Genomic DNA, 16,788 nt, shown 5'->3' on the forward strand with positions numbered 1-16,788 from the left:
ATAACAATCCAACACTTGTTTCATGAAAAAAAATCATCCCAAACTAAATTTTGCATGATAATCACTCTGAAAAGCTACTTGTGTCATAACAAACACACTCGTTTGATCAAAACAAACATTCAAAACGAAAATGGTCTTTAGGATTTCTCTGAAAAGGTATGTGTGGCATGACCATTACACACTTGTTTCGTCCAAACAATCATTCAAAACTACAATTGGCATAACAATCACTCTGATATATGCATGCCATCCAAATTATTCGTCATTTCTTCAAAAACAATCATTCAAAACTACGAGTGGCATAACAATCCAACACTGATTTCATGAAAAACGATCTTTCAAAACTACATTTGTCATGATAATCACTCTGAAAAGCTACTTGTGTCATAACAATTACACTCGTTTGATCAAAACAAACATTCAAAACGACAATGGTCTTGAGAATTTCTCCGAAAATGTATGTGTGGCATGACAATCACACACTTGTTTCGTCCAAACAATCATTCAAAGCTACAATTGGCATATCAATCTGAAATATGTATGGCATCCAAATTATTTCTTCAAAAACAATCATTCAATATAAGTGGCATAACAACACTTGTTTCATGAAAAACAATCATTCAAAATTAAATTTGGCATGATAATCACTCTGAAAAGCTACTTGTGTCATAACAATCACACTTGTTTGTTAAAAACAAACATTTAAAACGACAACTGGGTAAAAGATTACTCTGGAAATGTATGTCTGGCATGACAATCGCACACTTGTTTTGTTTGAACAATCAATCAAAACTACAATTTGCATAACACTCACTCTGAAATATGGTTGATATCAAAATTATTTTTGATTTTTAACTTTTAACAAAGCAATACTTCAAAACTACTAAATGGCATAACAATCCAACACTTCACTTGTTTCTTGAAAAACAATCATTCAAAACTAAAATTTCCATAATAGAAATGCTACTTGTGTCATAACAATCCCACATTTGTTTCATCAAAACAAGCGTTCAAAACTACAATTGGCTTAAACATTACTTTGAAAAGGTATGTGTGGCATAACAATCACACACTTGTTTTGTCTGAACAATCAAAACTACAATTGGCATAACAATCACTCTGAAATATGTATGGCATCATAATTATTCGTCATTTCCGCCCAAACAACCATTCAAAACTATAAGTGGGATAACAATCCAACACTTGTTTCATGAAAAACATTCAAAACTAAATTTGGCATGCTAATCACTCTGAAAAGCTACTTGTATCATAACAATCAAACATTCGTTTCATCAAAACAAAAATTCAAAACTACAATTGTTTTACAAATTACTCTGAAAAGGTATGTGTGACATGACAATCGCGCACTTCTTTAGTTTGAACAATCTAAACTACAACTGGCATAACACTCACTCTGAAATATGTAGGCATCATAATTATCATCATTTCCTCAAAAACAATCATTCAAAACTATGAGTGGCATAACAATCCAACGCTTGTTTAATCAAAAACAATCATTCAAAACTAAATTTGGCATGATCATCACACTGAAAAGTTACTTGTCATAAAAATCACACACTCGTCTCATCAAAACAAACGCTCAAAACTACAATTAGCATAACAATCACTCTGAAAAGGTAGGCGGCATGACAATCACACACTTCTTTAGTTAGAACAATCAAAACTACAATTTGCGTAACAATCACTCTGAAATATGGATGGCATAAAATTATTTTGAGTTTCATCAAAGCAATAATTCAAAACTACAAAGTGGCCATACAATCCAACACTTGTTTAATCGAAAACAATCATTCAAAACTAAATTTGGCATGATAATCACTCAAAAAAGTCACTTGTGTCATCACAAGTCACACACTCATTTCATCAAAACAAACGTTCATAACTACAATGGGCTTTAAAAAATACGCTGAAAGGGTATGTGTGGCATGACAATCACACGCTTGTTTAGTGAGGACAATCAAAACTAAAATTGGCATAACAATCACTCTGAAAGATGTATGGCATCAAAATTATTTTTAATTTCATGAAAGCATTCAAAACTAAATTTGACATGATAATCACTCTGAAAAGCTACTTGTGTCATAACAATCACACACTCGTTTCATCAAAAATAACATTCAAAACTACAATTGCTTTAAAAAATTACTCTGTAAAGGCATGTGTGGCATGACAGTCGCGCACTTGTTTAGTCAGAACACTCAAAACTAAAATTAGCATAACAATCACTCTGAAATATGTATGGCATCAAAATAATTTATCATTTCCTCAAAAACAAACAATTAGCTTAAAAGTTACTCTGAAATGGCATGTGTGGCGTAACAATCGCACAATTGTTTCGTCAAAACAATCATTCAAAATTACATAAAAATCACTCTGAAAAGCCACTGAAGGCATGACAAACCAAACCTTGTTCCATCAAAAACAATCATTCAAAACTAAATTTGGCATGCTAATCACTCTGAAAAGCTACTTGTGTCATAACAATCACACACTCGTATTATCAAAACAAGCACTCAAAATGACAATTACCTTAAAAGTTACTTTGAAAAGGAATGTGTGGCATGACAATCACAAACTTCTTTAGTCAAAACAATCATTCAAAACTGCAATCGGCATAATAATCACTCTGAATATGTTAGGCATCAAAATTCATCAAAACAATCACTCAAAACCACACATAGCACAGAAAATGGAACTGGAAACACCCTAAAATCAACAGGAGGTAACCCAAAACCACACCAAATGTCCCTGAAATGCCCCAAAATCATCAGTGACCCATAAATGCCCCACAATCAACAGGAAGTGACCCAAAATCAACAAGAAGTAAGCCCAAATAAACACTAGTTGACCCAGAAATGCCCCAAAATTAACAGTGACCCATAATTACACCAAGACAACTAAAATAAACAGGAAATGGCCCACAAATGACCCAAAATCAACAGGAAGTGACCCAAAATCAACAGGATATCACCCAAAATAAACATGGTTATGGGGTTAAATGCCCCAAAGTGAACGGGAAGTGAACCTTAAATGCTCCAAAATCAACAGGAGGTGACCCAAACCTATAGGAAGTAACCTGGAAATGCCCCAAAATTAGTAGGCAGTACCCAATCAACAGGAAGTGACCCAAAATCTAGAGAAAGTCACCCAAAATACCCAGAAATGCAGCAGGAAGTGAATCTTAAATGCACCAAAATTAATAGGAAGTGACCCATAAATGCCCCAAAACCAACAGGAAGTAACCTGGACATGCTCAGAAATTTGTAGGCAGTACCCAATGAACAGGAAGTGGCCCAAAGACCCATAAATGACCAAAAACCAACAGGAAGTGACCTATAAATGCCCCCAAATCAACAGGAAGTGACCCAAAACCAACAAGTAGTAACCTGGAAATGCCCCAAAATTAGTCGGCAGTACCCAATAAACAGGAAGTGGCCCAAAGACCAAAAAATACCCCAAAGTCAACAGGAAGTTAACCTAAAATGCACCAAAATTAACAGGAAATGCCCTTTAAATGCCCCCAAATCAACAGGAAGTAACCTGGAAATGCCCAAAAATGAATAGGCAGTATACAATGAACAGAAAGTGGCCCAAAGACCAAGAAATGCCCCAAAGTGAAACAGGAAGTGAACCTTAAATGCACCAAAATGAACAGGAAGTGACCCGTAAATGCACCAAAACATACAGGAAGTAACTGAGAAATACCTTAAAATTAATAGGCAGTACCCAATGAACAGGAAGTGGCCCAAAGACCCATAAATGATCCAAAATCAACAGGAAGTGACTCAAAATCTAGAGGAAGTTGCCCAAACTAAACAGGAATTGACCCAAAAATGCCCCAAAGTCAAAAGGAAGTCAACCGTAAATGCCCCAAAATCAACAGGAAGTGACCTGTAAATGCCCCAAAAGCAACAGGAAGTAACCTAGAAATACCCCAAAATTAGTTTGAAGGTACCCAATGAACAGGAAGTGTCCCAAAGTCCAATAAATGACCCAAAACCAACAGGAAGTGACCACAAACCAACAGGAAGTCACCCAAAATTAACAGGTATTGATCCAGAAATGTTCTAAAATCAACAGGAAGTAACCCAAAACCAACAGAAAGTAACCTGGAAATGTCCCCAAAATTTGTAGGCAGTACCCAATGAACAAGAAGTGGCCCAAGGACCCATTAATACCACAAAATCAACAGGAAGTCACGCAAAATAAACAGGAATTGAACCAGAAATGCCCCAAAGTCAACAGGAAGTGAAACTTGAATGCCCCAAAATCAACAAGAAATGACCCAAAACCAACAGGAAGTAACCTGGAAATGCCCCTTAAGTAGTCGGCAGTACCCAATGAACAGGAAGTGGTTCATAAATGCTCTAAATTCAACAGAAAATGGCCCAAAATGCATAGGAAATTAGTCCCAAATTGTACCAGAACCGTTTCCCGCCAAAAATGTCCTACTCGTTTAAACCAGCAACTCTAGCTGCAAATGCTCTTGTATCAGCGCCATTGATAGGACATCTATCCCCATCAATGGCCGGCAAAGAGTCTACAAAACAGCCGAGAAGTGAAGCTAAAAGTGACGTCGGCTCAAATTGAAAGCACGTGTTTATTTATTTTTTTTTCCCCGTTCCCACGACACCAAATGACCCGGTTCCTCCGCCGTGCTGTTCGCTGGCCTAAAAAGGACAAAAAGTCATCCCGCTACGGACCGTCTCGCTTTGAATTTTCAACATTTTTTCCACATCCAAAGGAGAATGAGTTACAGTAAGCCAAAATGGACAATAGTTCGCGCATAGTAATAGGATGAGGCAATCGTATGCGTAGTATACCATGTTTTCACTGATGGCTTTGGCTCTACTCATGTATTATTTGCCCCCACTTGGCCTATTTGGCAGCCATGTTAGTGGGGGCAACATTCCTGTCAAACATGCTCATAGGATGATAACTGCAAGCTCTACCACTTCAAATGGATTGGACGTCCATCGCTGTCAATGGCAGCCAATGAATTGATATACTGTGCATATACATATATATTGCATTTTGATGAAAGTGCAGCTTTTCTGCAAGCCCAGAGTACAATTAAAAGCTAATAAAAAAAAAGGACGTGTTTCCAGTATTTGCCTTTATCAATGTATTATTTGCCCCCACTTGGCTTATTTGGCAGCCATGTTGGTAGGGGCAACATTACATTTTATTGGTAAATGAAAAGAATTCCGAACACGCTCATTTCTTACTCATTCCGGTGATAGGTCAGGTAACTTTCTTTTTATTTTGGCGTATTTAGAGGTCACTTCCTGCTGATTTTTTGTCACTTCCTGGTGATTAGGGGGCATTTCTGTGTTAAGTCATGTTTGTTTTGGGTTACTTCCTGTTGATTTTGAGACACTCCCTGTTGATGTGGTGGCATTTCTGGGTTAATTACTGTTTTTTGGGGGGTTACTTCCTGTTGATTTGGGGTCACTTCCTGTTGATTGCGGGGCATTTAGGGGTCACTTCCTGTTGGGTCTGGGGCATTTCTGAGTTAATTTCTGTTAATTTTGGTTTACTTTCTGTTGATTTAGGGTCACTTCCTGTTGGTTTTGGGTAACTTCCTGTTGATTTTGGGGAATTTAGGGCTCACTTCCTATTGATTTTGGTTGTCTTCCTGTTAGTTTTGGTGCATTGAGGGGTCACTTCCAGTTTATTTTGGGTCACTTCCTATTGATTTGGTGGCATTTCTGGGTTAATAGCTGTTTTTGGTTACTTCCTGTTGATTCTGGGTCACTTCCTGTTGGTTTTAGGGCATTTAGGTGTCACTTCCTATTGATACCGGTTGTCTTCCTGTTAGTTTTGGTGCATTGAGGGGTCACTTCCTGTTTATTTTGGGTCACTTCCTGTTGATTTGGTGGCATTTCTGGGTTAATTACTGTTTTGAGTTACTTCCTGTTGATTTTGGGTCACTTCCTGTTGGCTTTGGGGCATTTCTGAGTTAAATGCTGTTTATTTTGGGTTACTTCCTGTTGATTTTGGTGCATTTAGGGGTCACTTCCTGTTGATTTTGGTTGTCTTCCTGTTAGTTTTGGTGCATTGAGGGGTCACTTCCTGTTTATTTTGGGTTACTTCCTGTTGATTTGGTGGCATTTCTGGGTTAATTACTGTTTTGGGTTATTTCCTGTTGACTTGGGGTCACTTCCTGTTGGTTTGGGGTAACTTCCTGTTGATTTCATGGCATTTATGGGTCACTTCCTATTGATTTTGGTCGTCTTCCTGTTAGTTTTGGGTTCATTTCCTGTTAATTTTAGTGCATTTTTGGTCACTTCTTGTTGATATTAGGGCATTTAGGGGGTCACTTCCTGCTATTTCCGGGGCATATCTGGGTCACTTGCTGTTGATTTTGGTTGACACCTGTTAATTTTTGTGCATTTTTAGTTACTTCCTATTGATTTTTGTTGACTTCCTGGTAATTTTGGTCCATTTCAGGTCACATCCTGTTGATTTTGACTAATTTCCCGTTAATTTCGTAGCATTTTGGGTCACTTCCAATTGATTTTGGGGCACTTCTCATTCACTTCCTGTTGATTTTGATTCGTTTCTTGTTAATTTTGGTACATTTTTGGTCACTTCCTGTTGATTTAGGGGCATTTCTATGTCACTTCCTGTTCATTTTCTGTTAATTTCATGTTAATTTTGGTGCATTTTGGGTCACTATGTGTTGATTTTTGGGGCACTTCTGATAAACTTCCTGTTTAATTCCTACTATTTTCTGTTGATAGGTCTGTATCATTGTATTATATGCCCCCACTTAGTCTATATGGCAGACTGGCAGCCATGTTGGTGGGGGCAACGTTCCCATCAAAGGTCATTGAAAAGAAGTCATTTAAGGCAACTGTCAAGTGAAGTCAGTAGTGGAAGGGTAACCAGACGTCTTCTTCAACATTTGCCCGTCGCTGGTCTCCGGGTTGGCGATGGCGAGCTTCGCCGACGCGATGGCGCCGCCTCGCCCCGGCTGCTGCCGAAACGCTTTGCAGAACGTGAAGTAGATGAGCGGGTCCAGGCAGACGTTGAGAACGGACAGGGCGACGGCGGCCTCCTTCAGGTAGAAAAAGGCCGAGCCGTCGGCGTGCTCCGACACGGCGTATGGCAGACGCACCAGGTGGTAGGGCACGAAACACACGCAGAAGATGGCGGACAGGACCAGCATGTTGCGCCGCGACCGAGCCAGCCGGCGCGATCCGGACGAGGAGGGCCGGCGACGCTGCACCGCCGCCAGCCTGCGGGAGGTGCTGCCATAGAAGAAGAGCAGCGCCGCCAGGACCAGTAAGAAGATGGCGGCCGAGAAAACGTGAGCTGCCTGCCCGCAATAAAAACAATCAGTCATGTGACTTGCCAACCAACAAATTAGCTAAATTGCTGTTGATTTTGGGTCACTTCCTGATGATTTCAGAACATTTACGGGTCACTTACTGCTGATTTGGGGATATTTCTGAGTCAATTCCTGTTTCTACTATTTCCTCTTGATTTTGGGTCACTTCCTTTTGCTGTTGGGTCATTTCCTGTTTATTTTGGAGCACTTACGAGTTGCTTCGTGTTAGTTTTAGTGCATTTAGGGGTCACTTACTGTTGATTCTAGGTCAATTTCTGTTGATTTTGGGTCACTTCCTGATGATTTTGGGGCATTTATGGGTCTCTTCCTATTAATTTTGGTGCATTTACGGGTCACTGTTGATTTTGTGGCATTCCTGGGTCAATTGCTATTTTGGGTCACTCGCTATTGATTTTGGGTCACTTCCTGTTGATTTTGGGGCATTTTTTGGTCAATTATGTTGATTTTGGGTGAATTTGTTTAAGATTTGAGGTCATTTCCTGATTTTCAGGCCATTTACGGGTCACTTCTTATTGTTTTTTTCGTGCGTTTAGGGGACACTGTTGATTTGGGGGCATTTCTAGGTCAATTCCTGTTGACTTTGGGTCACTTCCTGTTGATTTTGAGACATTTCCGAGGCAATTCTGTTTATTTTAGGTTATTTCCTCTTGGGTTTGGGTCACGTCCCGTTAATTTTGGTGCATTTACGGGTCACTGTTGATTTTGGGGCATTTCTGGGTCAATTGCTATTTATATTGGGTCACTCCCTCTTGATTTTGGGTCACTTCCTGTTGATTTTGGGGCATTTCTTAGTCAATTTATGTTGATTTTGGGTGAATTTGTTTAAGATTTGAGGTCATTTCCTGATTTTCAGGGCATTTACGGGTCACTTCTTATTGTTTTTTTCGTGCGTTTAGGGGACACTGTTGATTTGGGGGCATTTCTAGGTCAAATCCTGTTGACTTTGGGTCACTTCCTGTTGATTTTGGGACATTTCCGAGAAAATTCTGTTTATTTTAGGCTATTTCCTCTTGGTTTTGGGTCACTTCCCGTTGATTTTGGGGTATTTACCGGACCCTTCCTACTGCTTTTGGTGCATTTAGGGGACGCTATTGATTTGGGGGCATTTCAAGGTAAATTCATGTGGATTTTTTGTCACTCTCCATTGATTTTGGGTCATTTCCTGTTGATTTTGGGACATTTCTGAGTCAAGTCTGTTTATTTTAGGCTATTTCCTCTTGGTTTAGGGTCACTTCCTGTTGATTTTCGGGTACTTACGAGTCAATTCCCGTTAATTTTGGTTCATTTAGGGCTCACTTCCTGTTAATTTTGGGGCATTTCTGAGTCACTTTTTGTTGATTTCAGGTGAATTCGTTTTGATTTTAGGTCATTTCCTGTTTATTCTGGGGCATTTACGGGTCACTGCCTATTGTTTTTGCTGCGTTTAGGGGACGCTGTTGATTTGGGGGCATTTCTAGTTCAATCCCTGTTGATCTTGAGTCACTCCCTGTTGATTTTAGGTCACTTCCTGTTGGTTTTGGAACGTTTCCGAGGCAACTCTGTTTATTTTGGGTTATTTCCTCTTGATTTTGGATCACTTCCTGATGATTTCGGGCTATTTCTGGATTTGGGGTCACTTGCTGTTGAGATTATAGCACTTGCAAGTCATTCCTGTTGATTTTGGTTGTCTTCCTGTTCATCTTGGTGTTATTAGGGGTCACTTCCTGTGGATTTTAGGGTATTTTTGGGTCAATTCCTGGTAATTTTGGGGAACATGATTTTGGGGCATTTATGGGTTACTTCGTTTTAATTTTGGCTCAACTACTGTTAATCCTCCTGCTTTCAGGAGTCACTTCCTATTCTGGTGCATTTTGGGTCACTAGCTCCTGATTTTAGGGCATTTCTGGGTCAACTATCTATATTGAGTTACTTCCTGTTGATTTTGGGTCACTTCCTGTTCATTTTTGGGGCATTTCTGAGTCAACTACATTTTAATTTTGAGTTACTTCCTGTTGATTTTGGGTCACTTCGTGTTAATTTTGGTGCATTTTGGGTCACTAGCTCTTGATTTTGGTGCATTTCTGGGTCAACTTATCATTTTGAGTTACTTCCTGTTGATTTTGGGTCACTTCCTGTTCATTTTGGGGCATTTATAGGTCATTTCCTCTTGATTTTGGGAGATTTCTGTGCAAATGTTTATTTTGAGTTCCTTCCTATTGATTTTGGGTGACTTCTTGTTCATTTTGGTTCATTTTGGGTAACTACCTCTTGATTCTGGGGTATTTCTGGGTCAACTTCTGTTTATTTTGAGTTACTTCCTGTTGATTTTGAGTCATTTTTTGTTAATTTTGGGTCACTTCCTATTGATTTAGGGGAATTTCTGAGTCTACTCCTGTTTCTTTTTGGGGTTTTTTTCCAGTTTATTTTGAGTCACTTCCTGTTAATTTTGGTGCTTTTGGGTCGCTAACTCTCTCGCATTTCTTGGTCAACTGTTTATTTTGAGTTACTTCCTGTTGATTTTGAGCCACTTACTGTTAATTTAGGTGCATTTTGGGTCCATTCCTATTGATTATGAGTCACTTCCTGTTAATGTTGGTGCATTTTGGGTCACTTCCTCTTGATTTTGGCGCATTTCTGTGTCAAATGTTTATTTTGAGTTACTTCCTGTTGATTTTGGGTCACTTCCTGTTAATTTTGGTGCATTTGGGCTCACTTCCTCTTGATTTTGTGACATTTCCGGATCAACCGTTTATTTTCAGTTGCTTCCTGTTGATTTTGAGTCACTTCCTGTTAATTTTGGTGCAATTTGGGTCACTTCCTCTTGATTTTGGGGCATTTCTGGGTCAACTCCTGTCTATTTTGAGTTACTTCCTGATGATTTTCAGTCACTTCCTCTTAATTTTGGGGCTTTTCTGAGTCACTTCCTCTTGATTTTGGGGGGCATTTATGGGTAACCTAGAATACACTTTGAACTGTTGATTTTGGGTTGCATCCTGTGACAAAAATGACACATCAAACAAGATTCGTGGCACCTTGTAAAAGACCTTTAACTGCCCACTTAGTTGTTCCTCACAGCTCGACGGCCGGGTCAGAGCCTGGCCAGAGACCAGTGACAGGACCACGTAAGTTCCCGCCAGGGTTAAAAGGACCAGCCACGAAATTGTTGAGACGACGTGAGCCGCCCGCACCGACTGTAGCGAGTGCGTTCCTAAGGGATGGACGATCTTCAGGTACCTGAGTGCGTGGGTGGGAGGAGCGTTAGCCTTTGCTGCTAAGGCCTTATACTGTTTGTATTATGAATTTTGGGTGAAAAAGTGAAATGATTAATTGTTGAGCGTCTGATTAGCATTCAATCCAAAAATTGAACATGGTTAAGCTGGTGTAACATGGGTTAAGATCCCCTATTTTTAGCCAGTTCTTGTTTTTTCCCACACTCCCTGAATGCACCACACCACATGATAAGTCACATTACATCAATTATCCAATCACCGCTCACCTAGGCAATATATAAGCTTCCTTGACTCCTCTCACTGTCGTGTGGGAGAGAAGCGAAGGAGCATCAGCTGCCGGTCAGTCTCAAATGCTTTTTGATGCATCCAATCAATTGTACTTTTCAAACTTGTTTAAAGGGGCTGTTTTATGACTTCTAGAACCAGACCTTTTTATTTGTGTTGCAGACCTGTTTCGTGTGTGTGCTCATCTACATCCAAGTGAACTGGTGATTTTTTTTTCCATCTGTTTTTAGCGGATTAGCCACCATGCTAACTTACACTACCTTATGTGTTCATGTGATTTTTAGTATCTGTTGGTGCTTTATTATTGTATATTGTTATGTTGGCATGATAATGATAATGCTAATATGCTAACGCTAACATGTGAATACTATTGCATTTTCGTGTCTGTTGTGCTTTATTATTGTATTTTGTGTAGGGCTGTCAAAATTATCGCTTTAACGGGCGCTAATTAATTTTTTCAATTAATCGCGTTAAAATATTTGACGCAGTTAACGCACATGCAGTGTAATGTCCGCTTGTTACTTGTTTTTGGTGTTTGGCGCCCTCTGCTGGCGTTTGGGTCCAACTGATTTTATGGGTTAGTACCATGAGTGAGCATGGTGTAATTATTGACATCAACAATGGCGAGCTACTAGTTTATTTTTTGATTGAAAATTTTACAGATTGTAATAAAACGATAACATTAAGAGGGGTTTTAATATAACTGTACTAACAGTTCTCTTTTAAGAACTACAATTCTTTCTATCCATGGATCGCTTTAAGAGAATGTTAATAATCTTAATGCCATCTTGTTGATTCATTGTTATAATAAACAAATACAGTACTTATGTCCCGTATGTTGAATGTATATATCCATCTTGTGTCTTATCTTTCCATTCCAACAATAATTTACAGAAAAATATCACATATTTTATAGATGGTTTGAATTGTGATTAATTACTATTAATTAATTTTTAAGCTGTAATTAACTCGAATAAAAATTTTAATCGTTTGACAGCCCTAATTTTGTTCTGTTAACATGCTAATGCTAACATGTGAATACTATTGCAATTTCATGTCGGTGCTTTATTACTGTTTTGTTATGTTAGCATGCTAATGCTAACATGCTAATGCTAACATGTGAATACTATTGCATTTTCGTGTCTGTTGGTGCTTTATTATTTTGTTATGTCAGCATGCTAATGCTAACATGTGAATACTATTGCATTTTCGTGTCTGTTGGTGCTTTATTATTGTATTTTGTTATATTAGCATGCTAACATGTGAATACGATTGCATTTTTGTGTCTGTTGGTGCTTAATTATTGTATTTTGTTATGTTAGCATGCTAATGCTAACATGTGAATACATTTGCATTTTTGTGTCTTGGTGCAGTATTTTTGTATTTTGTTATGTTACTATGATAATGCTAACATGTGAATACTTTTGCATTTTTGTGTCTGTTGGTGCATTATTATTTAATTTTGTTATGATAGTATGATAATGCTAACATGCTAATGCTAACATGTGAATACGATTGCATTTTCGGGTCTGTTGGTGCTTTATTATTGTATTTTGTTATGTTAGCATGATAATGCTAACATGTGAATACGATTGCATTTTTGTAACTGGGTTGGTTGGTTAATGCAGGCCAGGTGGTCCTGCCCTGCCTTGGGACCACTCCAACAAAAGGATGGCAAGCTAGAACTTGACCCAGGAGCCTGACGGACCTTTTCCTTGTCTTCAACACCATTGTCATGTCAGGGTCTGGTAGGAGGCTCTTCAGCCTGGTTTTCTCTCCCCACTACTCTGGTCAAGCACTTCAAATACCCATTCAACTTGTGATTATTCAAGCAGCTCCATAATACTGAAGGCATTCTCTCATGCGCTTGAGTGTTTGTAACTTACGAACTTTGGGGTGGGGAAAGTCAACTGGGTTTTTTTTTTTTTTTTTTTTTTTTTTTAATCCTCTCTCGGTGGATCAACATTAAACTGTGTGCACACTCAGATTTTGTAAATATTCCTAATTGTTGTTTTTGTACCACGTTTGTTAAATACACTTTTCATCCAAACAAATTTGTCATTATTCATTGCCGCCGCCCTCCAGTACCCGAACCAGATCTTCCTGATATGCCCACTATTTTGTCACCTCAGTGGTGCTCTGAACAACACAGCTCATACTTGTTACACTAGCATTCAGCGTACCTGTTGGCGGCGATGTATCCCATGAACAGGATGCTAGCGTACATGTTGAGGTAGAAGGCCGGTGCCCCGAAACTGCAGTAGACCCAAAGGTGCAGGCGGAAAGCGCCGGCGTGCTTGGCGATGCGGAAGGGAAGGCAAAGAGTCAGCAGGAAGTCGGCGGCCGCCAGGTTCTTCAGGTAGACAGTGACGCAGCGTGATGAACGAGCACCACGCTGAAAAACCTTTAGCGTCAAGCCGTTCAGCAGCAGACCCATCTATGGTGTAAGCAAGTAACATGGCTATGTTCAGGACTTGGTGCTATTACAGAAGAACAGGTTATTTTAGCTGGCCTGTTGTCACTTTCAAGCCCAGAAGACCGGTTGTGGTGAAAAAGCCACCATACAATAGACCAAACTACTGACAGGATGTGACTTTTCTCTTTAAGTGTTTGCTTGTCCCTTCAACTCTTCCGGTTTTATCCTCTCTGTAAACCAAATGAAACATACTAGTCAGTTTGTTTTTTCTTCAAACTTCATGCATGGAACTAAACTGTGGTCAGACTTACAGTATGTCTCACATATACTGTATGCCTGTGTCAACTGTATGTAGACTGAAAGGTGCCATTGGATGGTTGTCAGAGGCAATTAACACCATTAGAGGTCATTTTCTCTCCCCCTTCCGAATAGGTTTGTCCAGTTGCTTTTCTGACAGTGAACCGCACAGGCGGGCAATCGGGCGGACAACCTTTTTACATTTTCCAAAAGCTGCAGTTTGCCTACAGTACAAGGGACGGTGTAATAAAAGACAAAACCTTTTTTACGTGACATATGACACTTCGCCCTTTTCCCAGGGCTAGGTGTTGAAGGTTGTTGCTGAAGCAATTTTTCCCTCTGCGCCTTCTTTGCACCCACATGAGTGACCCAATTCCTTTGCAAGACCCACAAAGTCCACCCATCTCTCTTATATTCAAGATGCTAATTGCAGCTATCCAGAGTGAGCCCCCCCCCCCCCCCCTTCACACCTAGGCAGTGACTCCACAGGAGTGTGTATGGGGGTGGCCTGCTTGATTGCTGCTTTGAGTGGTCAAATTGTTTGACAAAGCCCAGTAGTCGGTGCCCTTTGACACAGTAAAGTGGACTAGCTTATCAGCCCTCGCCTGATAAGCGAAGAAAAACGTCATCAGTTCTCCAGTGGGGTAAGGACGCTCCCGCCCTACCAAGACAACAACTTGATAGCGCGGCGCCTTGGACATCAAGACATGCGTCGGTTGCCGTGGCAACCACGTCCCAGCCACGAAGGATGACGCACAAACTTGACCGCCTAAACCTGCCACAGAGGGATGATCCCAAGACAACACCCCGGCAGGCCTTCCGCCCGGCCCACTCCACCGCAGCTGTCAAAAGACTGAACATTTAGCTAACAACCGTCGCTTCTCGGGGACATTCTGATGTATCCGTTGTTTTGCGGACCTTAGATCCAACATTTCCTCTCTCTCGTCTGTTTTTGACCATTGTCGACGGATAAATTGTCAACCTGTTTTCGTTGAGCCCTCTTTGAACTGTTTAAAATTGATCAGTACAAAGGGTTAACACCGGAGTGGACGCGCGGGATTTGGTCCCCCCGGCCGACTTGCTGGCGCGGCGCCAGCGGGACTTCTTCTGGTTCGACTTTCGCTGTTACGGCGCTTGGCCGGCGGGCCGAATTCCTTCACTTTATAGCCAAAAATCCCCTGTGACTTCCAGTGTTAAAACTAGCTATGAGTGCTTTGACAGATTTTAAAAAAACAGACATCCACAGTTTTGGATAATGAAGCTGTTGTGCTAGCCATCTCGGTTCAGTACTAGTGTATTGTATAACAAAGAAAGAAGGCCATGTTTAATATTTGGTGCCATTACAGAAGAACAACTTAAGGCTAGCTTAGCTATGAGTGCTTTGACAGATTTGAAAAGAATGGACATCCACAGTTTGCGAGAACGACGCTGCTATGCTAGCACATCAGGTCGTTTTGGCACTATTGAGTTTTTATCACCAAAAAAAGCTATGTCCAATACTTAGTGCCGTTACGGAAGGACAGGTGAAAGACAGCTAAGACTACCTTGACAGATTTCAAAAGAAAGGACTACAGCAGTTTGAGATAATTGAAGGAATTCACCCCCCTGGCCAAGCCGCATGGAAACGGCGACAGGAAATGGTGCTCCGCTGCTTACCGCTTCCGTGCGTCAACCAGGAGGGCAGATATTCCGTGTGTTCACCTCTTGTGTTAACCCTTTGTACTGAGTCCATGTTCCAAAAGTTTGAAGAAGACTCACCGAAAACAGGTTGACAATTTATTCGAAGACAGTTCTCAAAAAAACAAGGCAAAAACAAGACAGGGACAATTCTGGATCCAGGGACGTCAAAACAACGGCTACATAGCAATGTTTCCGAGCAGCGAATCGTTTGTTATCTCGGTGTCTAGTTTTTTTTAAGGCTGCAGTGGGGTGGGCCGGGCCGAAGGTGTGTCTGGGTGTTGTTTTGGGATCATTGCTCTGTGGCCGGTTTTGGGTGGTTAGGTTCGTGCGTCCTCCTTCGTGGCTGGGACGTGGTTGCCACAGCGACCGACGCTGGTCTTGACGTCCCATGCGCCCGCTATCAACTTTGTTATCCTGGCTGGTTGAGACGTTACTTGTTTTAGGATAGATTGCCCTGCTCTTTGTCCTTGGAGTGGCCAGGAGAACTGATTGCGATAGTTGGTGCGTCAATCTTGCTTGTGACGCACACGTTGGGCCTCTGTGATAAGATGGCGTTGTGTATCTATTCTGCTTCTTTTCATTAAACTATGGTGTGCTATTTATTTAGGTGTTTTAGTACAAACAATCCTGAAGTACATATGAGAAATGATACTATTCCCTGATTGATTGTATTACGTGTGTTAGAGTAACGGAAACAGTTAGACGGTGCCTATGAGAAACGGTACCATTTTTTTTTTTTTCCATTTCCCCCTCATGAGCCCCGATAAGGTGATTCACTTTACTGTGTCCAAGGGCATGGCATGAAGTCTGCCTAAACTATAGTTAGATAAATCTGTTAGACTAATGCAAACAATTATATGGTGTGTGCAAGAACGGTACCTATTCCCTTCAATATCGATGCTGCTATGCTAGCCATTAGTTCGGTTAGGCACTATAGAGTATGTATCCCAAAAAAGGGCTATGTCTAAAACTTGGTGCCATTACAGAAGAACAGATTACGGCTAGCTATTAGTGCTTTGACAGATTTTAAAAGATGGGACATCCACAGTTTGCTATAATGAAGTTATTATGCTAGCATGCCACTAGCCAAGTCAGTTAAGCATTACTGAGTATTTATTACTAAAGAAGGCTATGTCTAATACTTGATGCCATTACAGAAGAACAGGTGAAGGCTAGCTCTGAGTACTTTGACAGATTTTTAATGAACGGACATCCGCAATTTGGGATAAGGATGCTGCTATGCTAGCGCATCTAGTTGTTTAGGCACTATGATTTATCACGAAAAAAGGCTATGTACAATACTCGGTGCTATTACAGAAGAACAGATAAAAGCTAACTATGAGGGCTTTGACAAATTTTAAAAGAACGGACATCCACAGTTTGCGATAATGACACTGCTATGCTAGTACATCGAGTCAGTTAGGCACTATAGAGTATTTATCAACATACCTGGTGCCGTCATAGAAGGACTGGTGAAGGCTAACTATGAGTACTTTGACAGATTTTGAAAGAACGGACATCCA

General features: G+C 40.5%; 1 protein-coding gene across 3 annotated transcripts in view; it reads right to left on the reverse strand.

The window, feature by feature from the left end:
* Positions 1-1,060: 1,060 nt before the first annotated feature.
* The window catches only part of LOC130917383 (P2Y purinoceptor 14-like), a 28,445-nt gene continuing 12,717 nt past the window's right edge, over positions 1,061-16,788 (reverse strand). For all 3 annotated transcript variants that reach the window (XM_057838720.1, XM_057838721.1, XM_057838722.1), the window contains 3 exons: positions 13,056-13,309; positions 10,390-10,591; positions 1,061-7,345 (listed from right to left, as the gene is read on the reverse strand). In XM_057838720.1, the coding sequence (XP_057694703.1) occupies positions 6,884-7,345; positions 10,390-10,591; positions 13,056-13,309 (918 nt within the window). In that variant the 3' untranslated portion in view covers positions 1,061-6,883. The remainder of the gene's footprint in view (positions 7,346-10,389; positions 10,592-13,055; positions 13,310-16,788) is intronic.

The sequence above is a fragment of the Corythoichthys intestinalis genome, chromosome 6 (assembly GCF_030265065.1).
Source record: "Corythoichthys intestinalis isolate RoL2023-P3 chromosome 6, ASM3026506v1, whole genome shotgun sequence".
Classification (NCBI taxonomy): Eukaryota; Metazoa; Chordata; class Actinopteri; order Syngnathiformes; family Syngnathidae; genus Corythoichthys; species Corythoichthys intestinalis.